This window comes from Pelecanus crispus, chromosome 17 (genome assembly GCF_030463565.1).
Source record: "Pelecanus crispus isolate bPelCri1 chromosome 17, bPelCri1.pri, whole genome shotgun sequence".
In the NCBI taxonomy this organism is placed as follows: Eukaryota; Metazoa; Chordata; class Aves; order Pelecaniformes; family Pelecanidae; genus Pelecanus; species Pelecanus crispus.
The window spans coordinates 2,986,794-3,012,904 of record NC_134659.1 but is presented as its reverse complement, the minus strand read 5'-3'; the positions used below and the strand labels follow the sequence as shown (position 1 = coordinate 3,012,904).

The following is a 26,111-nucleotide window of genomic DNA, read 5'->3' as shown; positions in this document are numbered from 1 at the left end:
CTTCCCTGCATGTGGCCCAGACAATGTCTGGTTTTCACTGTGTTGCCCAACCCCTGGCTCTTTGCAAAGTGGAAATGCTTCATGCGCAGAAATAAGGAGTGTAGTGTTATTGGCGGCGGTATCAGCGCTGAGATCTGAGAGGCCGGAGAAGGAATGGCAGGGACCCTTGGCTCCCTTCAGATTATGGAAAAAAACTTGAACATTGAAATGGGGATTGGGGAGAGAGCACGGGGCACAGGAGAGCAGGTGAAATCCCTCTGTACAGGACCAGCTTTAGGAGTTTGCAGCAGCAGGGCACAAGTCGCGCGTCCCCGCGCTGTCGGCTTTCAGGGTGGCGATGGGCACAGGTCAGGGGCAAGGGAGAACCATCCCTGGAGGCTGTTCGTGCTGATGCAAGGGTGTCTCAACACCTGGCATCTAGGCAGCAACACGGAGCTCTTGCCAAGTTCGCTGCCTCAAAACAGTGCTCTTATCACACTGGGATCCCTGGCAGCCACCTCTTGATCCAGGAGGCTTTTTAAATCTCCTGCCTTCCTCCAGCCTTGACAGCAGGTTAGGAGAGCAGAAGTCCCTGATCACCAGCTGGAGCGAGGACTTGAGCAATCCCTTCTCTCATCGTGAGGATGAGGTGCGGGCTCTGGATCCGGGAAGCAAAGCCAAGCCAGAAAGATCACACGGATGCCCGCCTGCACATCTCACCCCCACTGGGGCTCTAAGCACCACTGCGGTAATCGTGATAAGGAAGGGTCCGGATAAAAAATATTGCAGCGTTACTCTTCCCATTATGGGGGAGACGGGGGTGCCAAAAGTAATTACAGTTTGTGCTGTGCTTTGAAATCCTCCGATTCCTCAAGCGTTGGCTCGTCATGCTCCCTACCTGTATGGCTGCATTTCCCTCACATCTGAGGGAGAAATACATAGACGCACGTGCGCAAAGCCCTCCAAGGATGGGTGCACAACTGGTTTAAGATTAAATACCAGATTAGTGCAATCCTTGCCAGGGAAGTAGACTTGCAGTGTTTGCTCACTACCTTACTACCATGTGACTATTCCAGAGCTTTAAATAAAACAGATTTGAAACCCTGCTGCAAAGAGTTTTATGTGCCTAAAGCCAAAGAGTGGTACCGCTGCTCCAGAGCACAGTCCTGGGGAGAAACCCAGCCCGTAGCTGGTGCTGTAAACTGTGCTGGAGTGGGGAGCAGCAGGTCAGGAACACCATCCCCTTTCATCCATTTCTTTTCCTATTGCTGCAGCCAGGTCTGTCCGAGGGTGGTGGGGGGCTGGTTTATTAGCGGTGTGGGCTCCAAGGAGCTGCTGGACCTGAGCTGGGAGCTCGCTGGGGGAGGAAGGAGCATTAATCCCGTATGAAGCTGTTTGTACAGCCTCTCCAGCTCCTCCTCCCATTGCCAGGGTTGGGTGGCATAGAAATCCAGGTATTTACAGATTGTAGAGCATAACTGGCAGAGGTCTCAGCCCTTTTTGTAAGTGCAGTTTATCAGGGTAGAGCAAGGCAAGCTGGACTCCGTGCATTTCTAGTCTCCTACAAAATGCGTGGCGAAGAGCCGAGCTCTTAATTGCTTTGAGTGCTTGTGGCGGTGCTGCTTCTTATAAATGTTATGCTTCTGTTTATGTTAAAACCGTTTTCTGTTTTTTCTGGGAAATTTGGTCCTGTCAAGATCCTTTGATTGGCAGGGTCCCTCTGGTAAGACTTTTCACGAGGGTCTGCCTTTCAAGTTCTTCTCTTCACCTTTTCGTTGTGCGCTGCTCGCTGTCCCCCTCCTTTCCTTCGCACCAGAGGTAGCTGCATTTCACAAATTCCACGCGACTATCGGGTGTACAGGATGTAATTTCTGTTGCTTTAAATACCCTCCCTAGGAATGCTTTTAGAAAGGGGACCCGGGCAGCAGGACTGCGTGATCCTTCTGCTCAGCTGTCCCTGCGGAGCTGAGGCAGCGTGGTGCCAGCTGAGCTGTGATCACACCCCTGGGCAGCAGGTCAAGGCTGACTCTGTGTCTGCCTTCCACACTGCAGCTGAAGAAATGAATTACCCCCAGTGCTCATTTTGCACCGATACTGTCCTTTCAGCCTTGTTCTCACGTGCCAGAAAGAGAGGTCTTAGGTGGAAGATGAAATCATGGGTGACAGGAGGAAAATTCCAGCATTTTCTGTTAAAGAGAGAAGGAGACAACTTATCCTGGCTCCTCCTGACCACTGCAGGGGAAGTGAATTCTGGCTTTCCGCAAACTCTTGTCTGCGTGGCAATCGCCGGCAAGCTTGCAGCTCTGGGAGCTCTGCGTGGGCTGGGGAAAGAATGAAAGCTCTAATTAAAAAAAAAAAAAAAAAGAAAAAAGGAAAAGGAGGGAAGAAAATAGCAATTAAGAAGCCAGCAGACCCTACATACCCCATGCTGTGTGAGTGTGTGGGCGACAGCGTTGCACAGCTTCATCCAGCGGGACGGAGCTGGAGGCGTGCCGGGGACGTCGGGGGGGAGAGGCTCAGCGGGACTTGGGCTCTCCTGCGCCAGGGATCTTCTCCCGTAACGTGGATCCCCCCTTCCCGTCTAGCAATAAAGGAAGGGCAGGTGCTGACAGCCTCAGCCACAGGTTAAACACTCCTGCGAGAGAAAATAAGAGGCTTTGTGTTACTGAGAATGACTTTCTTTGGAAGCTGGCACCCTCTTCGCTGTCTCTCCCAGCCACCTGGGAACGCTGGCTGCCAGCTGCGGGGATGACGGTGCTTGGTTTGTCTTCCTGGAGCGTCTTCCATTCAGCAGGATCCATAAACGCGTTCTTGGTTGTGCTTGTACATTCGGGAGCCTCCATCACTTTAGGTTACAGCCAGGTAGCAGGGAGGTGATGCTGGGAGAGGGCAGCACGGGACATCGGGTCTTCAGGGGGCTCGGGAAGAGCAGGCAGGCTTCACAGCCAGGGCCCTGCGGGGTAGCAGGATGGAGCCAATCTGCCTGGGATGCAGCTTGGATTGTGTTAGTTAATTGTCAGTCAGTAATCGGTTGAGTGTCATAAAAGGCAAGGGCCAGGCTGGCTTTTGCTGGTAACGTTCCTCTTCGGTAATTACTTGTGTTGATACTGCCGTAGCTACTCGCTGTGCTAGGAGCTTGGTATACGCATAGTGCCATGCTTGTTGTGAAGGACGTACCCGCTGTGTAATAAAAGGATGAAAGGAGAAAGTGAGTCACGGAAAAGGGGAGAGAACGGCTAAATACCATGCAGCCGATCAGCAGCAGCTCCAGGAGCGTACCTGAGCTGTAAAGCGCTGCTGCCCCGGCAATCCCAGCACAGCTCTTCGCTCCCAAGCCTCACGTTGCAGCCCGGGGCTCCTGGGTTGTGGTCCAGCACCGCTGTATGAGCGAGACGGTGCTGCCGTCACCGCGAACGCTGCCAGTGGGACACGTGCCCTGAACTCCCGAGCGACCGTAAATTAAGTCTCAATAACTTAGATAGCTGCCATAGCAAAATTGAGTATCAAAGGGAGCGTCTCTGTCTCGGAGCCAAACGCAATTGTGTTTGGGCTCCAGGGGGAAAAGTCACGCACTTTTGCTGAGGCTCATTTCCCGCTGCCTGCGCTTCTGGTGCAAACCAGCAGCGATGGGTAAGTTGGAGCAGGGGATCTACTGATCTACGGCGGCTGCGAGCCCGGACCGCTCATCCCCTGAAGACGATGAACGTACCATGGAAACGCTGACACGACCGTCTTCCGGGCGGCTCGGCAGGGCTCCCGGACAATGTGAGCACTGAGCTCCCACCCGTGACTGGGATGTCTGTGGTGGACAAACTGGCTGTTAGCAGCCTATTGTTGTTCCAGCCGAACACTGGACACTTTTCTCAGGTTAGCCTTGGCTGAGGAATAAGTGCCTAGTGTTTTGAGGCTGCTGGAATAATGACCGTCATTTTAATGCCTTCCTCGGAGCTGCCCTGATCTCACCAAGAGCTGGGAAGGGAAGAGCCAAGTGAGAACTGCTGACTGCACCGCGCAGGGCTGCAGACATGGAGAAAGGCAAAATATACAAAGGCAGAACAAACTTCCTTTGTGTGCTCTTGTTACTGGGCTCATTGTCAGGACTGGGACAAACGAGAGCAGAAATGCGCGTCTAGCAAAGCGCCTTTCCTTCCCACTCTCACCCGTGCATCAAGTACAGGTTATAAAGTCTCCAAAGGCTGGCCTGGCAGGAAGTTTTCCATAGCATTCACCCTTCCCAGGCTATCTTCGTGGCTGCCTGAGTCTCAGAAGATCTGTACGTGCTCCGTGTGACTTGTGCTTTGCCTGTGTCGTCCTCTCTTAACAACAATTTACCAGGGAGCAATCGCAACGCCGCAGATGAGGGATAGCAACGCTGCTGTGCTGGGTGCTGTACGCCCCACAAGCCAGGCTTCTGCCTGCAAGGGTCTCGCAACCGAGGAAAATGCAAGCAAACTGGAAGGGAGGAAGGATGCGTCGCCATTCTTCATTTATAGCTGGGGAAACCGAGGCATGCCAAGAGGGTCAGAGCCGGGCTGGAAGCCAGTCTTGCACATTTGCTACAGGATCATTTTTCCTCCTAAGCCTCCTCCTCCGAACTGCAGACGTGAGAAGGGAGGACAGTGGTCTCCTGGCTGCCATAATCACATTCCCAGTGCACTTCATTTGTTGTAATTGTGGAAGCCAGTGGCACAGGAGGAAAAAAAAATTGCAATGCAGGGATGGACTGACTCCCTGGAGACCCAAAGTTCCCTTTTCAATCATGCCCAGCGCAGTCGCTGCCCTGGGATGATGGTCTCGCTGTTTGCTACAGGGCTCCTGTAGATTAATACGAATTGATTGCACTGCCTTCCCTGCAGGACCTTGACCTCCTGGCAGGGGCTTTGCTCCCTGCGTGGGAGGGAAATGTCAGGCCCCCTGAATAGCAGAGCTGAGCAGCGGGAAGCAAATGTGCAGGGAGGAGAGCTGGCCTTGCTCTCCCCCCTCATCACTCACCTTTTGGGGAGAGTAATTGCTGCCAACTGCTCGCTCTGATGGGCAGGGTCTGCTGCCCAGCGCAGAGCCTGAGCAGCATGCGGCCCCCGCTCTGCAGGGCCATGCCGGTGGTGCTGCAGCTCAGAGCAGCCTCCGTCCGTCTGAACTGATCTACCGGGGCGCTCGGACTGTGCTTTGCAGCATCTGTCACGGGGAGGGAGCGGCTGGGAGCTTGTTACCCCCGGGAGGATTTCATGCCGACAGCTGAGCAGACGTTCATTTGGTGGTCAGGGGCCGATACCCTTCCCTGCCCCTCCGACCGTGCCCTGGTGGGATTCCCAGCTGCTGCAGAAAATTCAGCATCACCCCTGGTGTATGTTAGAGTCATCCCCAGCGTGCTGTAATTTCCCTCTGACTCTCCAGAACAGCCCTAAATCTCTCCCCGTCCCCCTCCATACACCGCCCAAGGACCCGGCTCTGGCCCCGCCGAGGAAATTTGGAGTGGAGGAGGAATTCGGGTTGCGCTGAGCTCCTGTTTGCACAGGAACGCGCACCATGGAGGGGCTGAAATCTCTCCCATCGCCTGCGCGCAGCGGTCTTGGCAGCTCGTGCTACTTTTCTCTGCCCCTCCTCTGCGCTGGAGCTTGGGAAGGAGCTCGGGAAGGAGCTCATCCGCTGGCCGAAACAGAGACCTGCGGCTGGCTGGTGGCGAGGGCTGCTTGGCACATGGGCTACGCTGGTGAGCTTTTGTTGGGTCTGACTTTTGTCTCCATGCCTTGCAATGTGAGGAGGGGCACGTATGCAACTAATGCCTCGATTCGTTGTTTGTTTAGCCCTGTAGCCACATGCAACGTTGCATGATAGCTGTGTTTGCAGAGCAAATAAGGCTCTGTGAGCAGAATTCACCATTTCTCTGATACTTGCAGGAGTGAATCAATGCTACCTAATAGCTAGAAGCGTGAGCCGTAACTGCTGAATAGGACTGTTCATTTTGCCTTGTAAACACAACTGTTGATCTCTCTGGGGATTAAAAAGAAAAGCTTAAAAAAAGCATAATATTCCCTCCAAGCCTTCCACCCTTTCAGCTGGGAAATGGAGACAGGAGTCTGTTAAAATGGTAAGAAAACATGGAGCCACTTATCATTTGCGAAAAGCAGTAAAGTGGTTATTGCTTGAAAGCCTTGCTTCCGAGCCCCTGCAATGTGCTGAAGGAGAAAGGGGACGGTTTCACGCACTGATGAGGGCTTGTCTGTGCCTAAAATACCTGTCTCTTGAATTCCACAGCAGAGAGCCAGAGGGTTTTGCTATACAAATGCAAGAGAGATTCATGTGGATAGTCACAGCCCGAATGCCTATGGGAATAGTTCACTGAAAAATAGTGAGCGCGGCTATTGCTGGTGCAGCAAATATGGCTTTGAATGCAGTTTAAAGAATCGTTAACATCTTGTCTCAATCATGTGATGAGATTTCCTGACAGGATTCGGCTTTGGGCTCTTTGAAGTGTTTTAGCCAAGTATTTACTATCTGACTATATTACAGTAAATGCAGATCATTCACACTGCTGGCTTTAATCCCTGTTCCTTGGCCAAATTCCAACCTGAGTGATTTCATTGTTGCCTGTTGATGCCTAAATTCCTTATTGCCATTTTAGATTGCTTCTTCCTGTCGTGTCCTACCATGCAACATCATGTTTCTGCATGTCGTTAATCAGCCGGCTTCTTCCGTCCCAGAGATGACTACAGTTCAGGGGTTGCTGTAATTCCCTTTGAGATCCTTCAGGCTGTAAAAGAAATTATGTCATTGCTTTGCTTAGCAAGTGGCACTTCCAGAAAGTCAATAAATGCCTCCACTTCCTTTAGTACACTCCTGCGAAACACGGTGGAAAACACGAGGCAGTCGCTAGCAATTCTTCCTCTGAAATCCATGCCTGGGGAAAGGGCCGGGCTGCCCTGTTGCGCTGTACAAGGGGACGCCTTCTCGCAGCAGAAATGCAGCTGGAGGGAGGACGGAGCCCCTTGCACCCCAGGGTGCTGCCCAGGGCAGCGTGCGGGGCGGGGTGCCCGCTGGGGACCCTGCACCGCCTGCCCCGTGCAATGTGCTTGCAGCCGCCGAGCACGCAGGGCGCAGGGTGCCACGCTGCTGCGAGCGCGTCCTTGCGCTCGCTGTGTTACGGGCATGTGCAAGGGTGGCTCCGGATTGCTGCCAGAGTGCAGTTCATTAGTGTAACCTTCACCATAGATGTGCGCAAACTTGCTTATGCCTCATTTGAAAGGATAATCACTGGGGCTTATCTGAACATTAATGTTGAAAGATTGTCTTTTGTTTGAGCCTCTGAGGTACCTCCTGGGAGCATCACGGATTTCCCCTGAGCTCCTGTTTCCTGTCTGGGAGTAAAACAGTGCCTGGCACGGGAGCCTCTGTAGCTTTTACTAGTGCCACTTTAGCAGTGTCAGCATGCGCAGCTGGAGCAAAACACTTCAGGTTGATTTAGTTCCTTGGGTGCCTGCAACACTAGCGGCATTTCCACACATCAGCAGTGCCTCGGTTAAAACTTGCTTAGCTTGCAATGTAGGGAGCCAGATCAGAGCCACGGGCTGGGAAAATGGTCTCCAAAGTAAGTGTCACGCTTTGCCTTCCCTTCAGAAGGAACAGCACTGCTTGGAGACTTTATTCTTGGCCATGAGGAAAGCACCAGCATGACGACTTCCTTAACGCAGCATTCACTAGTGCCAGCATCTTTGTTGCCAAAGCATGTTTCTGTAGTGCCGAGAAAACATTTCAATGTCTGAAGGCTGACGTGGATGTGTCTAGCATCCTCCTGCTTCGCTTTGCAACTCAGAGCAGCCTCCAGCCTCCCTTCCCGCCCCCAGCCAAATACCCCAGCCCTGATTCCAGGTACACAAGCATTGCAGTCGAGCCTACAGCTTTAGGTTTTTGCCGCATGAAAGGTGGGAGACGAGTGGGGATGGTTGAGGGGTGAGAGTCCCCAGGATTCAGGTGAATCCCAGGGATTTTCAGGGGATGGCACCCACAGCAGGGTGCCATGCCTCACAGCAGAGCATGGCAGACACCCAAACGGAGTGTTTGTGTTGCTGATGGATAATCTTTTAAGCTTTCAGATGCAAGCGTGTCAACCCAAGTGTTCCCGTTGCCTTGGCGACGCGATGCATTAGCTCCCGGATGCTGCGTCTGATCGCATCAGTCTGGAATGTGATCACCGTTTGTTTGTGCTGATAAGCCCCGGAGGGGCTGGGAAGGGGTGGGGGGAGCCGGGGGGGAGGGCTGCTCAGCTGCACTGGGGACACCCAGGAGGAGGGCGGCCGAGGCGCTCCAGTGGTGCGGGAGAAGTCCTGGGATGTGTGTGTCGGTGCAGGGAAGAGCTGCTCTGTGTAGCTTTTGATGGTACCAAGGGATGATTTTCCCCTTAAGATCCTTCCTTGGGAAGCTGTTAAATGGAAATCCCCCGCCAGACAGGTTAGAGGGTTGAGGGGGTAAAGGCTGCTGGTGGAGCAGCCCTACGCTCATCAGATTGGGAAGGGGAGAGGGACAGACCCAAACCTCCCAGGGCCTGGGACTGGAAGGGGCAGAGCTGCTTGGGGGCGAGACACGGATGTTTGCAGGTCCGGGGAGCAGGGAGCGTTGGCTGTTTGCTAGGTCTGTGCTCAGCAGGAGAAATAACACCTGAGTGCAGCAGGGCCGGTGCTAAAGACCCAGCCCTGCACAGCCAGCTCTTGCAGCCCGGTCCCGTCTACGGTGCTGAGCTACAGACAGGGCTGGCGAGAGCCAAAGTAGGAAAGGCAGAGCGGCGTGTGGCTCCGAGACGCCCAGAGCGAGCTCCCTCAGCCTGCTCGTGTGGCTGCTCAGACTCAGCACGCTTCGCCATGTGCCCCTTGAGGGTTTTCTTTGTTTAAGGGTTTTATTGCATTAATCAGATCCCTGGCTAAGGCGATTCTAGTGCCCGTGCAGGCTGAGTCATTCAAGAGCTTGTGAGCAAGCTGTGAGCTGGAAGCATCCCCCCTTGCTGTGGCTCTCGGGGATCCCGTGGCCGGTACTGGCTCCACTCAGCATTTTGCTGCTGGCTCGGGAAGTCTTTCTTGCAAGGGCAAAGCAGAGACCAAACTGCGGGGGGAGAGGTGCCTCCTTGTACAGCGAGGAGGGCGGTATTGAATCTTTTCCATCACTGTTTGCTCTTTCTTGCTTTCCTCCCATTTCTACCCTGCTTTTCCCTGTTCCAAGGATGCTGGAAGGCGCAGCCTGTGTTGGTACTCGTGATTCAGTGTGCGCAGCCCTGCCCTGGGCTCATCTCTAATAACTAGCTCAGAAAAAGCCCCCTGCACCTCTTGACCACAGTCAGCTCTTAAATTCATGAGGAACCTGATTTCCTCGGTGACCACGTGGCTCCTCTTTTGCTCTGACACAGCAGCGGTGCCTCGGGGAAGAGGATGTCCCTGGGGACCCCTGCAGATCCCCAGCAGGGGAAATTTGGGTCGGGGTGCTGCCAGCCCCAAAAAGCAGGAGCTGTGGGGCTGGGGGGCCATCCCGCGCATCGTCCAGCCCTCTCAGCCTGCTCTCTCCCCTTCCCTGCAGGGCTCTGCCATCCCTCGCGGCGCAAGGTAAAATGAACAAGATGAAAAATTTCAAGCGGAGGTTTTCACTCTCGGTTCCCCGGACAGAGACCATTGAGGAGTCACTGACGGAGTTCACGGAGCAGTTCAACCAGCTCAACAACCGGAGGAATGAAGGTAAGGAGCCCCCGGGCCCCTGCCACGGTGCTGGGGCTGGTCAGGAGCATCTGGGGTCAGCGCTGCCCGCAAGCATCTCCACTCCAGCCCCCCCGGCCTTTCTCTGGGTGTGTTGACGTGTGGAAAGTTACTGCCCCTTTGTCGGTGTTGCTTTCCTCGTCTATCCAGCAGGATTAATAACACCTTGTCATTAAATCTGATCTGAAGAGAGATTTATAGTTGCATAAGGAAAGCCTTACAGGAGGAAAAGGTATTTGCACAAAACGGAGAGGAATGACACATCTGTGGTTGAGGTAGAGAGTGTGAAAGCGTGGGATCTCCTCCTGCCTGCCCAGAAGTGCAGAGCTCTTTGAGCCCTCTCTCCAGGGCTGGCAACTCCACCATCCAAAGGCGCTGCTCTCTCTGTTCAGGGGAGCATCTGGGGCTCTCTGAGCCGTCCTTTGCTCCTGGACCCACAGCCTTCTCCTGGCATGCAGTTTTCAAGGGAGCAGGGAGGTTTAGGGTTAACACCTGCATGAGCAGAACGGGGCACATCCCTTCTGCGAACAGAGCAGCCGCCTCACTGCAGGCTGGGGCAGGCTCTGCTGTCTCCGGCTATGGGCATATCAAGGGAGAGGCAATGCTCGAGGCATAAACCGGGAGCAGATCGCATCGAGGCGGCTGTGCATGGACAAGCAGGCAGAGCCGCTGACAGGCAGGCGTTTGGAAACCTGATAAAGTTAGACTTGATTCATCCAGGGATAAATTCACTGCTGCGGGTGCAAGGCTGAACCGCTCCTGGCGATCACGTCATGCGTTTGCTTCTGCCTCCTACCAAAACAACTCGCTGTGCCACAGGCCAGCCCGTTCATGTGTCGGTGCCCTCAGCTCCACTCAGGTCACATTCAAGCTTTTTTCCTCCTCACCCTGCAGCCACAGTTGCTAGAAAATTTTGCTGCAAGCAGGGGCTGAGGCCATGATGTAATTGCCTGGCATCCGCATCTGCCCCAGCAGGGAGGGATCGTCTCTCTGCCAGCTAACCTGCTTGAAAGAAAAGATGCAGTAACCTGATTTAGAGCTGGCTTTCCTCACTCCTGCAGCTCCTGATGCTCATCTTATCCCTCCAGACACCCAGGCTGCCCTGAACAGCATCCCTTCACGGCCTCCTTCCCCACTCCCCCCTGGCACACACCTCCCCTCATACCCTGGCAAGCAGCGAGGGCTATAATTAGACTTGAGCCCTTAATTAGATGTGCAGAAGCTGCGGGGATAAAATGGTGCAAGGCTAAGAAAGTCCCGGGCACTGACAGCTGCTGCTGCTGTTGCCTTCCTTGGGGGACCTCTGCTCTGGGATGTCTGAGCCTGGGCTCGTTATCTCTGCCACGCAAACCGAGGCTTTGTCGGAGAGGCGATTTCTCCGTTCTTCTGCTTTAATGAAGCTTCGGTCACGGTTCTTCCTTTGCCCTTGAATGGCAAACCAGCGCGTGCAGCATCTGCCTATCCCCCCCTGCTTTTAGCCTCACTCCTGAGGTAACCGGGAAAGAATAAGAGCAAAGTCAGAGCAGACTGAGCCTGGGGCCAGGACCGAGGGTGTTCCCGACCCCGTGGGTAGAGGCTGGACCAGTACTAGACTGCGACGTGGTGCGATGAGGAGATCCTCCTGCCTGGACCCAGGAATGCATCAGGGGCTCGGGGTCTGCCAGCACTACCCCGTGGGTACGGCTGCTCACGTGCTGCTACAGGACGCCGCGGTGCCAGCCTCCACCGGTCGGTACGTCCCTCCCTGCCTGAACGCCGCACGTCCTGGCCCCCTGCCACCGCTCTCCCTCCCTGGTGTCCCCTGCTCCCTGGTGCGCGGTTCCCAGTTCGCACCCGAGCCCTCTCCCATGCCGGACAGGCAAAACGCGCTGCCCCTGCCGTACCCACCACGCTGAGCCTGCTCCCTCCTGCACGAGATCTCTTGATTAAGTTTCCCTTGGGGATTGTAAACAAGCCCAAGAAGTCACCTCCACAGTGCCCTTAATCTCCGTCTCCTGCAGGCTGCGGCTGTTGTTTATGAAGAGCCCTGACAACCACATTTGTCTGAGGCATCTCTTCGGCCGTTTAACAAACCCCTCGTGGCTGGGAGCTCTTTGCCCGCAGCCCTGTGCCCAGGGCACTTGGCAGGGGCTCGGCAGGGGGAAGGTGGAGGCACCAGTGCCAGGGTCAGAGCCGGGGGGGACTCGATTCCCAGCTCCCCGGGGTGAGGAGGCGTTAGGGCATGGTGTGGGAGTGTGATGCTTCGGATGTGCGGGGGGACAGGATCCTTTTGGTGGTGCTGGAGGGGATGAGAAGGATGTTTATGTGCAAGTTGCTCTTTTGCAGGGTTTGGTGGTGAGGCTTGGACCTCGTGGGAGCTGCCTGGTCTGGAGAGGGCTCTGACTTTAGGGAAGCAGCAGTTGTCTCTGAGGTGTTTGTCTCCTCTGTCGTACAGATGGAGAAATCGAGGTGCAAAGTGACTTTGCTACAGTTGTGCAGAAAGCTGGTAGCGGAGCTGAGACTAGAGCCATGGCGGTCACTCTTGTGCTGCTTCTCTTTGCCATGAAACAGGGAAAAGCTTTGCTTCAGGTTTCACCTTCCTTGCTCAGGATCTCTGAACGTGCCCCTGGGGCTGTCTCTGCTGTCTGCGTGGCAGGCAGGCTTGCCTGCAGTGATCTTTTCTCTCCTGGTGAGCAGATGACCCATGACAGTTCAGGCAGTGTGATCACTCGCTCCAGAAGAGTGCTAATCACAGCCGAGATCAGCACATCATTTCTTCTTTCATCACCTCACACAGCTCCTCAGGGAATTGCTTGCAGTTTTGATTTTCCCTCCAGCATCAGAAATCACAGGTTATCAGCATTCACAGGTCATGGCAGTCTGCAAATCCTGCACTTCAGTGGCTGTGAGTGCCTCCACCTGTCCTTGGGGAGGAGGGTGATGTGGAGACCTTTTCATTAGATGCTTCAAAAGCCTGTGCAGAGCTGCTCTGACTCTGGCAACAGGACAAAGCAAGGCCTTCTCATGGGTAGAAACCTGCCTCGTCTCTTGGTGGTGTGGTGGGAAATCCCCAGCTCTGCCCTCTTCATCCTATAATTCTCATGACCTCACCCACAGAGGCTGATAAAAGGAGGCCCAAGAGAAGCAGAGCTGACAAATGGAAAAGCAAACAGCTTCCCAGCCTGGACACATCCCGTCATGGGCAATGTCACCTTGATGGAGTCTGATGATGCAGAGAGGGAAAGGGGGTGGTCAGAGCCTAATTCACTCACAGCCTGAACTGGGGCGTCCGACCCCCTCCACCCTGCCGTGCATCCCTCCCCCGGGCAGCACGGCCTTTCCTCCGCCGCGGCGGCTGCTCAGCTGCAGAGGCGGAGGTGGAAGAAAGCCCCTGGGTTAAGGAGAGCCCAGGCTGGGCTCTGTGCAATATTGGGTATCCTTGACAAAGGCCAGCACCATCTCCCCATCCTCAGAGATGGGGAACCTTCTCCATGGCTGCTCCAGCCTCACCTTAAGGCTGGAGGGAAGGAGGCTCCTTCCTTTCCTCCTGGGCTTCCCCAGTCACACATTTCTCTCCATACTCCAGATTTTCAGAGGTGTCAGGTCTTGGTGTCTCCCATTTGCTTTGATAAGAGCTGGTGGCATTCAGCAACAGCTCCTGTCTATGCTGAGGCTTTGCCCCATGACAGCTACTGCCTGGTCAGTCCTCCGAGGCCAAATAAGGTCTCAGTATTCAGGCTGCAAAGCCTGCATAGCTCCCAGTTTGCAACGGCATAAATCAGAGCCAGATCTGCCCTTTGGAGTGCAAGGCCACAAAGAAGTGATGATGAGGGAGACGAAGGAGGATGAATAATCCAAGACGGGAGTGGAGCCCTGCCTCATGAGTGTAACAGAGCTTTGAGAAGAGAGTTCACGCTTAGCAAAGTAATTAAAAGTTATAAGTCAGGCAAGCAGTGAAGGGTTCTGGCCCCTTTCCTTGGGAGATCAAAGCTTGTTTTGGCAGAGGCAGTGTTTAAATATATTTATAAAAAAAGGTGGGAGGCTCGTCAAAGGCAGCCACCATGTCTGCGGTCTCACTTTAATTTGCTTTGATATCCCATGCAGCCTTATTATTTGCAGGGTGTCAGGGCTCACTGTCATCCACATGAAATGCCGAGCAGAATCGAACAGGCCCTCACGTTTGCACGCCCACAGCTTCACGTCTCCTCCTGCAAGCACCCGGCGAGGTCCTCCAAGCCCGGGGGCAACCCCAGCCCTGCGAGAGCTCCTCTGTGGGACTGAGCATCCCCGGGTGCTGCGGGCACCTCGCTGTGAGGCAGGATGGGCTGGGCTGGCACATCCCGCCTGCCCTCTCTGGCCCCGGGGCAGCCAAAACACCTTTCCCCTCACCTCTGCAAGTCTTCTGTGGATTTTTATGTGCTTTTCCCATCATGTGGTAGTTCACATCTTTTGCCTATCCCGTTCCCCTTCGCATGCACTAGAATGGCCAGGTTGTCATCCTGCCTCTGGCTTTACATCTGTTGCTCCTGGAGATGAGGAGAGAGTGACCACAACCTACCTGGTGGGCTGCTGGTTTGCACCTTTCAGGGCCAGGCTGCATCTTTTACCAAGTCTTTGGGCTTGTTTACCTATGGGAACCAGCACAAATTCACCCAAACTATCATTTAAAGTGGATTAGTTGAATTCCGTTCAGTCGGATTTTAAATGGCCTTTGGGGTTTTTTCCCAGGTAATTTGCTTAGGAAGTGAGCAAGTTAAAAAGATTTGATTCAGTTTAATTGATCCACATTAATTTTATACCTGTGGTTAATTCACGGTAAGTTTCCTAACTGTTCCTACACAGACAGATGGCCAGAAAGGGACAGGGACCAGAGTCCTGCGGTGGTCCTGGAAGAAGGACTGACTCTGTGCCTCATTCTTGCCTGTCTGCCCAAAAACTCCTGGCACTGTTTCAGATGCTCCCGGGCCCGGTGGCATGGGCTGAACCCGGCCCTTGGGTGCGGGCTGCCTACGGAGGACACGCAGGTCCCCTGGTCCCCCAGCGACCATGGCACGAAACCGCATCTTTTCCCAGGTCACTTGCCTGCCACCTCTCATCCATCAGATGAGCAAACTGCGGCCAGGTCCCAGCCCTGCTCAGCACCCCGTGAAAGCCAGCCCTCCCTCTCCAGTCTTCAGCAGTGAGATCATCGCTGGCTGCCTGAGCGCGTTGGGATCCGTGCGCCGAAATCTGCGCTCGGCGTAGCAGGGGGTTGTCTCTGTGCTGCTCAGGGAAAGGGCTCGGCAAGGGGCAGGGCTCAGTGGCTCAGCCTGGGACATCACGGGTCCCCCCCTGGGGAGTTTTCATCCTGCAATGTTCCTCCTTGCTCTAGGGAAATAACTGCGGGGTGCCTGGACGCATGGAGGACAGCGGTGCTTTCTAGCAGGGCCCTTGGACCCTGGAGGTCTTGCTAACTTGGAGCGAAGCTGCAAAGTTCAGACGAGAAGGGAGAGAGCTGTGTGGCCACCGGGAAGGGGACAAAATGGTCGTCCCTGCTTGGCCCCACACCTTTTCAGAGGGAGACGCATCCCTCCTTTGGGGAGGTGGTTCTCCTCCGTCCCAGCACACCCAGTTAGCGCTGCCTCCTGAACAGCCCCGTGGGAACAGCATCCGTGTGAATCGGGGGAATCCCCTTCGCTGGGGTCCAGGCGACCCGTGCTGAACTCGTCAGTGTTTTGCTGTGCCGCTCTCTGGGTCTGTGCGTGCCAGAATATTCCTACCACCCAGCTGTTAATTGCAGCGTGAGGAGGTTTAAGTGCAAGCCTCAAACTGGAGACCAGAGGGAGCTCAATGGCTTATTTTGTTCTGATTTCTTGCTCCTTTCAGGAGTTTCTTGGGCTCAGTGAGGCTTCACACCTGGAGTCCCAAGAGAAGAGTTATTTTTTCTGAGCTGCTTTGGTTTTCAAGAGAGCTTTTGTGCTTCTCGGGACTGCGTGTCTGGCTAAGTGCAGCAGGTTGGGGCAGGAAAGCCTGGAGTGTTTTGTTTTGCAGTAAGTGACTCTGCAGCCTTTAATCCCAAACACCTTTGGAGAAGCGGTCACATCCTTGGAGGGAAGTACCCTGCCGTCTGTTGGTTTTGGTGGTTCCTGAGGCAGATTAGGTACGTGTGCTTGTAAGGCAGGGCTCTCTTTCTGTTTTGCTTCTGTACAGCCCTAGGACACAGGGATCCAGAGCCATGGCCAGGCGCCTAGGTGTTCCTAAATCGTGTTTTGTCTAAGGTGACGTTAGTGAAGATAAGGCTGGGAAGTTAAGATAAATACTCACCCGTGCAAAACCCCGTGGTGCTGCTGCAGAGGGGTGAGCTGCTTGGCAGTGCTGCCTGGCGCGTTGAGCGCTGGACTGGGACGTGGGAGATCTGGGTGGCCTTGGGGGTGAAGCAGTTCCCCTCTCTGCATCCCCCTCCCCGTCTGTCAAGAGAGACCTTCATTGCAGGGGGCTGCTGAGCAGAGCTGTGGGGTGGCGATGCACCAGGAGTCTGGAGCAGAAAGCAGGCATTCCCCCCGCCTCCTGGTACAGAGAAGGAAGAAGACTTTCCCACGGCCCCAGAGCACCTCCGGACCTCCCTGCCCTGCTCTCACTCTCTTTTCTCCAAAGCAAATGCCTCGGGCCTTCATGCTTCTGCTGCCTCCAGCAGCTCACTCTCCTTTCTCTTTGTCCTCAGACCTGGCTCAAGGGCACCTGCAGCTGGGACACCTGGGCAGGGACTTCCGAGCAGACACCAGCCCCATCTCCCCCTCCGAGGTAGAAGGCCAGTCGCCGATGGCCGTGCGCTACCGCAACAACAACCAGCGCCGATTCTCCATGGAGGCAAGTACTGCTGCAGGCTGGAGCGGGCAGAAGGGACATGGCAAGTTCTGGTTGTCACCTGCCTGCTGGCTGGAAGAGCCGGTGTTTCATTCGAGGGGACCTGGCAGTCTCAGACACGAGCCCTGACGTCCTCTTGGGTGCACTCAACGTGACTCCCACGGTACCTGACAAAGCCCAGTGCACATCCCCATGCACAAGCACCTTCCCTTTGCCTTTGACTAAGGGTCCCACAGATTCTGCACCCATTGCTTCGGCATTAATATCAGCTCTGGTTAGAGAGCACTGCCCCTTGAGCATCTCTGCAGTCCTCCTTTCGTCAGATGCATTCATCACCCGCTCTTCTGGCCCTCTCTGCAGGATGTCAGCAAGCGTCTCTCCCTGCCCATGGACATCCGCCTGCCCCCCGAGTTCTTGCAGAAGCTGCAGATGGAGAGCCCGGAGTTCCCCAAGCCCCTCAGCAGGATGTCCCGACGGGCTTCCCTCGTAAGTCTCACCATGCAGAGCGAGCGGTGCTGGGCACAGCATCTCGCTTCATGCATGCAAGTGCCTGCCAGCAGCTGCCCGTGCCGATTGCCACCCACCCATGCAGTCATGCCCTGCTGCACAAACTCCCTTGTACACCCTTGTGTGTCACGGAGATACACACACCCCCTGCCCGTGCAAATCCCTTTCTGCACGCTCCCAGCAGTACACATTCCCCCCACCATGCACACATGCGTCTCTTCCCCCGTGTCACTCCTACGCATGCACATCTGCATACTGCTGTGCAAATCCCCAGGCCTGCTCATTCCTTCACTCACCTCTGCACATCCCTGACTTTCCTCTTGGCCTGGCTCCTTCCAAACAGGAGGAGGTGGAAAGCCTCCTGTGGTTTAGCAAGTGCTGGAGCCTCTGCTAGTTGAAATGTAAATGCCGATAAATAATGAATTAGCTTTTGCATTAGTGCTGGCATTTCAGACGCAGAGCATCAGCATATGGAGGAGCAAAAACCCGGTGCCCTGTTTACAAATGTGCAAGCATGTGTCCTGCTGCCCAGGAGGGCTTGGTGCTGTGCAGATACAACAGCGAGGTCTCAGCAGGTGTCTTCAGATCTGGCATGTCTTTTCATGGGGAGGGAGGAGAAAAGGAGAGCTTGCATTTACCTGCCTGTTCTGTCTAACCAATAAAATAGACATAGCCAGACCAGTGTGCCATTAATATTCATGGTGCCCTCCATGAATAAGGCATGCTGCTGTGAAAAAGAGCAGTATGGCTCTTGGGGGTGCACGGCACCTCGGCTTGCAGCAGCCACTTCATTTCCCTGCTCAGCACACATCTGTTCCCAGGGTACGCAGCGGGTTTGGGAAAGCCAAAATGGAGTAAAAAACCCGCTGTGTTCCCCTGGGATTTGCTGGTCCAAATCCAGCCTGCGTGAGCCAAGAAAGCAGCTTCCCCGCTGTGTGTGGCAGCTTGGGAGAGCTTGGTGGTCTGGTCGGTGCCTGGTGCAAGGAAAAAGCCTTCCCGTGGGGCAGGTCTGGCGAGCAGGGGAGGCTGCAAGAGCACCCCAGGCCTGGGGCTGCTGTGTTCCAGGCAGAGCCCTGGGCACGGTGCAGCAGGCTCCTTCAGTGCCTGCCCCACGGGACCCTTTCCCTGCACCGGGTCTTTGCTGATTGACAGCTGTCCATCCAGCTCCGGCTGCTGATGGCGAGCAGCGTGGCCTGAGCCCTTATAGAATCATAGAATCATAGAATCATCTAGGTTGGAAAAGACCTTTAAGATCATCCAGTCCAACCATTAACCTACACTACCAAGCCCACTCTAGACTAATCAAGGGTAGACCAGACTAAACCATATCCCGAAGTGCCACATCTACCCGTTTTTTAAACGCCTCCAGGGATGGTGACTCCACCACCTCTCTGGGCAGCCTGTTCCAATGCCTGACCACCCTTTCCATAAAGAAATTTTTCCTAATTTCCAGTCTAAACCTCCCCTGGCGCAGCTTAAGCCCATTTCCTCTTGTCCTATCGCTAGCTACTTGGGAGAAGAGACCAACACCCACCTCACCACAACCTCCTTTCAGGTAGTTGTAGAGAGCGATAAGGTCTCCCCTCAGCCTCCTCTTCTCCAGGCTAAACAACCCCAGTTCCCTCAGCCGCTCCTCATAAGACTTGTTCTCCAGACCCTTCACCAGCTTCGTTGCCCGCCTCTGAACACGCTCCAGCACCTCAATGTCTTTCTTGTAGTGAGGGGCCCAAAACTGGACACAGTATTCCAGGTGCGGCCTCACCAGCGCCGAGTACAGGGGGACAATCACCTCCCTGCTCCTGCTGGTCACAGCATTCCTGACACAAGCCAGGATGCTGTTGGCCTTCTTGGCCACCTGGGCACACTGCTGGCCCATGTTCAGCCGGCTATCTACTAACACCCCCAGGTCCTTTTCGGCCAGGCAGCTTTCCAGCCACTCCTCCCCAAGCCTGTAGCTCGGGAGAGGGGCCAGCGCTGCTGGGTTGGGGGCCTTTAGGTGGGCTGGAGGCAGAGCTGGCTGCTGGCCTGGCACTACACTGGTGCAAACCTATTTTGTGGGAGAGTGACACCGGTTTGTTAAGCTTAAGGAGCAATGCTTTGCCCTGGGCCTTGGGCCCTGTTGTGCTGGCACCCATCCCCTGCCCTGGCACGTAGATAATTCACACGAACCAAGGAGGCGTCAATGTCCCCACGGAAAACTGCAATTCCAGGGGTCTGCTAGGAGTGACACCTACATCCGTGCCCTTGCAGTGGTTGCCCTTCTTTCACTGGGTACACGAGAGCAGGTCTCGGCAATACGTTAAAGAGTTACTGTTCCAAATGGGAAAATGTCCCTTTCGCGCTTGACTTGAACAGCACACAGAAATGAATGGAGTCACAGTAAAGACCAGGACGTAGGAAAGCGCTCGAGAAAAGGCTGGGCATCAGCAGTTAGGATCCCACGAGGCTTCTCCGTGGCTTTTTGCAAATCACAGCTCCTGTTTGACTCGGCCGCTGCTGGTGGCGTGTCGGGGGGGTGGGCGAGGGGAGAAGGGAATTGCAGGGGTGGCAGCGGGAAGGGGCCGTCGTGCCGGCTGCGGCCGCCCTGGGGTGCGGGGTGGAGGTGCCATCCATTTCGCTGGAGCAGCCAGTCGGTTGTGAAGGCTTTCTGATTGATTGCCTGGTCGCCTGCACGGCTTCTCCAGGAAAGCAATGGACTTGATGTACTCAGATCAGCTGGGCTTCTGCATGCAAACGCCTGCCTTGACTGATCTGCCCCCAGAGCTGTTACTGTGCAGCGTCCTTGACCTTGCCCCCAGAGGTGAAGCCATCCCTGGATGAGATCCCTCCTAGTGATGTTTTCCTTTCTCTCTTGCAGTCAGATATTGGGTTTGGGAAGCTGGAAACCTATGTTAAACTGGACAAACTGGGAGAGGTGAGTAGACTATGAAACCCCTGTAAGGATTTAAATTAAGTTAGAAGGGCAGCTTGAAGTGCAAAGGGCAGACTGTAGCCAAATTTCTTCAATATCTAGCAATTTTTAGACCAAGTCTTTCTGTGGATTTCAGACTTGGCCCTGTACCTTCAAATGATCCTTCCTCCAAATGTGACGGAGTATATCAGCGTTGTGCCACCCTGGTAAATGGTCTGCATGGCTTCTATTTTCTCTCTCCCCATCCAGGGCACTTACGCCACGGTGTTCAAGGGACGCAGCAAGCTGACCGAAAACCTCGTTGCCCTGAAGGAGATCCGCCTGGAGCATGAGGAAGGGGCACCGTGCACAGCCATACGGGAAGGTGAGGGCAGGAGGGGCTTTTCCCCATCGCGGTCCCTCACGAGCAGTGCCGGCTCGCAGGTGGATTTGGGACGGGCGGTGCAGGTGGCCGTGTGTACCTGCGGTCCCACCAGCGCGCTGCTGCGCGGTGCCCGGTTCCAGCTGCCCCAACCTGCCGTGTCCTCTCCTTGCAGTGTCGCTGCTGAAGAACCTGAAACACGCCAACATCGTGACCCTGCACGACATCATCCACACAGAGCGCTCCCTCACCCTCGTCTTCGAGTACCTGGTGGGTCTGGGGGGGCTTTCTGCGGGAGCGGGGGGACGGCTGCCTTTCTGCAGGTGGGTGATGGGGGCCGAGGGCAGGAGCGGCTGATGTGTGCTTCCCGTTGCAGGACAACGACCTCAAGCAGTACCTTGATAACTGTGGCAACCTGATGAGCGTGCACAACGTGAAGGTAAGACGGTGCTGCCTGGGACTCTGTGCCCCTAGAATCATAGAGAATCGTTTAGGTTGGAAAAGACCTTTCAGATCATCCAGTCCAACCACTAACCTAACATTACCAAGTCCACACTAAACCAGTTCAGGGGAGAGTAGCAGTTTCGTGTTTCCTGGCTTGGTGGCTGGATTATTTTTAATGAAAGTAAAAACTAGGAATCATTAAGATTGGAAAGGAGCTCTAAGATCCCCTGCCTCTCCCCGCGTGCGGGGAGCTCACCCTGAGTGCAGTCCAGGGTGTTGCAGGGCTGGGTGAGGCTGGATACCCCTCCTCTCTTCATTTCAGCCTTCTTACTCTTCTTTGACCCTCTTCAGCCTGCTCTGATGCTCCACCAGCTTTTCTCAAGTCACTGCCATGCTAAATAAAATTACTGTGCATGAAGACTTTGTTCAGCCCCTTTTCTGGGTTGCTGGTGATGGGCCTGAACATTTATCTACAATGCGTCTCACCCCAGGCCAGCTTCGAGGGGTCTTTCCTGGCCATGAGTTTGAGAGCTCATTTTTAGCGCCTGTGTCCCAGTGCTAAGTGCCAGCCCCTTCTCCTCCCTGCAGATCTTCATGTTCCAGCTGCTGCGTGGTCTGGCTTACTGTCACGGGAGAAAGATCCTGCACCGAGACCTCAAACCTCAGAACCTGCTCATCAACGAGAGAGGAGAGCTGAAGCTGGCTGACTTTGGTAGGTGGGCCTCTCTGGGGAAGGTGCAGCATTGCCAGAAGGTGCAGCTAGGTGCAGCTCCTTGATGCCCATCCCCTTCATCCTCAGGACTGGCCAGAGCCAAGTCAGTCCCGACAAAAACGTATTCCAATGAAGTGGTCACGCTGTGGTACCGGCCCCCCGATGTCCTGCTGGGATCTACCGAATATTCCACACCCATCGACATGTGGTGAGCCACGGCTCCAAGCTGAGCTTCCCGGGGTCTCTGGGACGGTGGGTTGGGCATTCCCATCCATCATCTGCCAGCGCAGCACCGTGCGTGCCCGCAGCGTTGGTTACACCAGTGCGTGGGGGGCTCTCCTAGGGGCCATGCTGTTTTCCATGTCCCCTGGGGCTCAGGGTCCTTGGAGCACGCTGTCCACATCAGGGGTGAATGGTTCCTGGTAGCAGAGAAGGGACACGGCTCCTGGAGCTCATTTCCCTCTCCTCAGCCCTGGCCAAGGGGTGGTTGGGCGTCCAAAAGGCTCCTCCCTCACTAATCCCAGGGCTCTGCTGCTGCTTTAGGGGCGTTGGGTGCATCCACTACGAGATGGTCACCGGGCGGCCCATGTTCCCCGGCTCCACGGTGAAAGAAGAGCTGCATTTGATCTTCAGGCTGCTGGGTGAGTCTTCTGCTGTCTCCCCAATCCCCACGCGAGGGCAGTGGCTGACTGCAGGAGCAGTGGCAAAGCGCAGCCGCCGGAGCCTGGAGGGAGCCCGCTGGCAAAGCCTTGCAGGGGCGTGGGCAGGCGTGGGCAGGGGCTGCCTGCAGCCCCCCTCCAGGCTTGCAGGCAGCAGAGGTGTGAGGGCACCCATGGGGTGCGCAGGCGAGTCCCAGCTTGCTGGGGAAATTTGTGCCCTCTCTGCTGGCGCCCGCATGCACGAGGATCGTCTCTCTGCACCAAATGAGCGTGACGGGTTTCCCTTTCTCCCCCTCCCAGGGACCCCAACAGAAGACACCTGGCCTGGAATAACATCCAACGAGGAGTTTAAGGCTTACAATTTCACGCAGTACCGAGCCCAGCCGTTAATAAATCACGCCCCAAGGTACCTCCTTGAGCAGGGACACGTAAGGCATGGTGGGCTTGCGCTGGTCCTAAACGGGAGCCTGGGGAGACCAGTTTCATTTCGTCCTTGTGGTGCTGGCAGCTTCTGAATGCAGCTGTGCACCGGAGGTCCCCGCTGCCACTTGTCCCTTGCATTGACAATTGCAATGTCTCCTGGGTGCAGTAATGCTCCGTTTTTTATTTCCTCCTTCTCTCAGGCTGGACTCAGAAGGCATTGACTTGCTGATGAACCTCCTTCTGGTGAGTGGTAGAGCAGTCCAGGTGGATGGCAAAGGGATTTGTTGAAGTGGAGGTACTCTGGCTGCCCTCACACTGATTTTGGAGCCAGGCAGGAGAGGAGCTGTGACTGCAGAATAAGCCATGGCCCTACAGCTATGGCGTTGTAGATGCTATCACAAACCACCACTCATTAAGGATGGTGAACCGTCCTTCACCCTGTGTCGTCTCACACAAGTGAAAGGACACAAACCTGATGATCCATAAGGTACGACATGGCCGGTGCGCTCCTGTGGTCACGCAGTGTGTGCTCTCTGTCCCTTGTGCACATGCAAATGGCACTGGTAATTGCCTGCACGCCCCCGTGGTGTGCACAGTGTGTGGACACACTGTCACCCACGCAGCGTATGAAATTGCTTGGGCACTTACATGTGCATAGGTGCGGAAATGTGCACACACCCTGTATGGGGGCCTCTGTGCCAACTGAACGCCGTCTCACACGTGCAGACTGTATGTAATTGCCTTTCTCTGGGGCTTTGTGCAGTACGAAGCCAAAGGCCGGATTTCGGCGGAGGCAGCCCTGCGGCATGCTTACTTCAAGAGCCTGGGAGAGCGGGTGCATCTCCTGCCTGACAGTAAGTGCACGCTGTCCTCTTGCCTGGGGGATGCGGAGCAAATTGCTGCTGGGCACCCTGAGGGTGGTGGTTTGCAGCCAGGTCTCTTCGGATGCCCCTTGTCTTGGCTCACTCAGAGGTGCTGCTGCAGAAGAGTGGGGTGGGAGTTTGGTGGCTGCGAGAGCAAGAAATAATTTGGGTGGGACAATGTGCAGTAGGAGTAGGAGTGCAAGAGACAAGCTCTGATGAGGTGCAGTGCTGCACTTGGGCACTGCCGTCCCCCTTGGCTCCGGGTTTGCAGACCGCTGCTGGCTCAGGCAGCTGGACTGATGCCTCCCCCTCTACCCCTCTGCCTAGACGTCTCCATCTTCTCCCTGAAGGAGATCCAGCTTCAAAAGGACCCTGGCTACCGAGGCTCAGCCTTTCAGCAGTCAGGTAGGGCTGGGGAAAATCATGCTGACCTCTCCCAGACGGTGCCACGGACTACGCTGGCACTGGGGTTACTCCCAGTGGGTCCCGCACAGGAAAAAGCCAGACCTGCTCCCTGCTCCCTGCTTTAGTCCACAAATTACCTCAGGGCATCCTTGCTTGCCACCTACCGTGGCACCAAAGTCGCATCTAGGTGCCTAGAGGTGCAGCTCCCTCCTCTGTGAATGCCATGGGCTTGTAACCTCCTAACCCAGAGCACTGCAGGGCTCGGGTTCTCTGCAAAGTGCCGCTCGCCATCTGACCTCTCTGACCCGTTTCTCTCTCTCTTCCTCAGCCCGAGGGAAGAACAGGAGGCAGAGTATATTTTAAACTTGGATCTCGTGTTCCCCTTGTCACCATGGAGATCACAGCACTGAGAAAGGAGATGGCAACACGCTCCCGCCCAACCCACCGCAGAATTACTGACTTGAGCAGGACGATGCTGAAGCGCCCTTGGCCTGTCCCCACAACCACAGCCCCTAGCAGCTGCTGTTGATGGACCTGTGGCCTTTTTCCCCTCTTATTTTCATGTTGTCCCCATCAGACGTGAGCTGCCACCCTCTGTGCTGGTGCTCTAGCGAGGAGCTGCCCTGGGCATCACCCGGGGCGCAGGATCGCGTGCCGCCCCAGGGAACTGCTCGCTGCCCTCAGGGGGTGAGCTGGGCACGGGGAGGTTTTGTGAGCAGAGGGTGGTATCTCCAAAGCCGGGCTGTGGACCGCAGTGTTTGGCCCAGGCAGGCATTTCTGAAAACGTACCTTTGCTCAGACAACCTGCTCTGCACCCCCTCTTTCTTGGGGAGACACTTTGCAGACGTGACGAGTCAGGGGCATGACCCAGCCTGGCACTGGAGAGGCTGCACCTGAAGCACAAAAACCAGGGCAGCCCTCCCTTACTTGCACCTGCGTCTGCCTACGTAACCCCTTTTTCCCTCCCCATCTTTGGTACCTGAATCCTGACAAGGATGGAGCAGCTGGGAGGAGGGAGCTTCCCCTTCCCATTGCTTCCCCCAGCATCTCCCGCTCCTTGCCAGCATTGTGTTTCCAAATTTGGCTGGTCAGCTGGCTGCTCCCCAGGGATGTCCTGAGCTGAGAGCAGGGGCCGGCCGAGCCCACCCGGGGTGCAGGTGCTGCTGGTAGAGCTGTGCAGAAGCGGGGCCAAACGAGCATCCGCTCCGTGCTGCCTCCCGTTGCTGCGCCGAGCCCTTCGGCCAGCCTTCCCCAGGCACCGATGGAGCGGCCCCTTTCTCACGGCCGAGCCTGCTGCCCCCCACCCCGCGACCCTCTCTGCCGGCGTCGCGAGGGGCAGGACGCGGTTCCCAGCTGCCATCTCGGGAGCGCATCTCCCCCGGTCCCGTCACTGAGCCCCACGCGACGTGGCAGAGCCCAAGCCGCGCAGCCTCTCCGTACCAAAGCGTTGCACACACCCACCTCGGTGCATTTCTACCCAGCGGAAGGGGGAGAGGTGCCAAACCTCCCACAGCTCAGCTGTGGCAACCAGAAATAGACCCGGAGAGGAGCAAATCATCCCTCAAACCTCGTCGCCTGGCCTCTCTACGTTTGTAGCCAACACCAGATCGTACCAGCCCTGACTCAGATCGATGCCGTGGGACTGAGGCGCGTGCTTAGATCTGAGCGTGCTTCGCTGGCCGAGGACCGCTCCTGGTGCGTTTTCCCCTCTGTACACTTCAGGAACGTGCCAAATCCATCGCGAGCGAAGCGTCTCTGCCGCACCTCTCCCCCACAGCCTGCAAACAGCCTGAAACGTCTTCAAGCGTGTGAGCGTTGCAAGAAGTCTCTCTACTGTATAATATTCACATCCTTTTCTTGGCTGTCCTGGATGACTAGTCCTCTCGCCCACCGCTCCTCCAGCCCATGGATGTGGCCAGGAGACTCTCGACTTGGCTGGGACTGTCACCTGGCACTGGGACTGGCAGGACACGCCGATGTCTTAACCCGTCACGCTCCCAGCCTGGGAGGCATCGCTCAGGGGACGGCAACACTCCATGACGCTGTTTCCCCATCGAGCCAGGAGCGAGGGCTCTGTTTTCTGCTTTGCCGTGCAGGATTTCTTCTGTGATCCTCAGAAAATGCAAAGCGTGAGGATAAATGAGACCCTGGAGCTCCCCGAAGCTTCTGGGGGGACTCCTTCCTGTGCCAGTGCTCGATGCGATGTGCCCTCCGAGCTTCCCCCATCAGACCAAAGCTGTTAATTCGGGTTTGTCCTAGACAAGCATCCAGACGTCTGCATTGTTTGAGGTTTG

The 26,111-nt window shown here is 55.7% G+C and overlaps 1 protein-coding gene across 1 annotated transcript; it reads left to right on the top strand.

Moving 5' to 3' along the window:
- The first annotated feature begins 9,568 nt into the window (after positions 1 to 9,568).
- On the top strand, positions 9,569 to 24,180 carry CDK18 (cyclin dependent kinase 18). The gene is made up of 15 exons (XM_009479063.1): positions 9,569 to 9,692; positions 16,402 to 16,535; positions 16,893 to 17,018; positions 19,897 to 19,953; positions 20,200 to 20,314; positions 20,487 to 20,581; positions 20,688 to 20,750; positions 21,344 to 21,467; positions 21,555 to 21,675; positions 22,011 to 22,108; positions 22,427 to 22,532; positions 22,750 to 22,792; positions 23,313 to 23,403; positions 23,740 to 23,817; positions 24,146 to 24,180. The coding sequence occupies exons 1-15, from the start codon at positions 9,569 to 9,571 to the stop codon at positions 24,178 to 24,180; spliced, it is 1,410 nt and encodes a 469-aa protein (XP_009477338.1).
- The last annotated feature ends 1,931 nt before the right edge of the window (positions 24,181 to 26,111 follow it).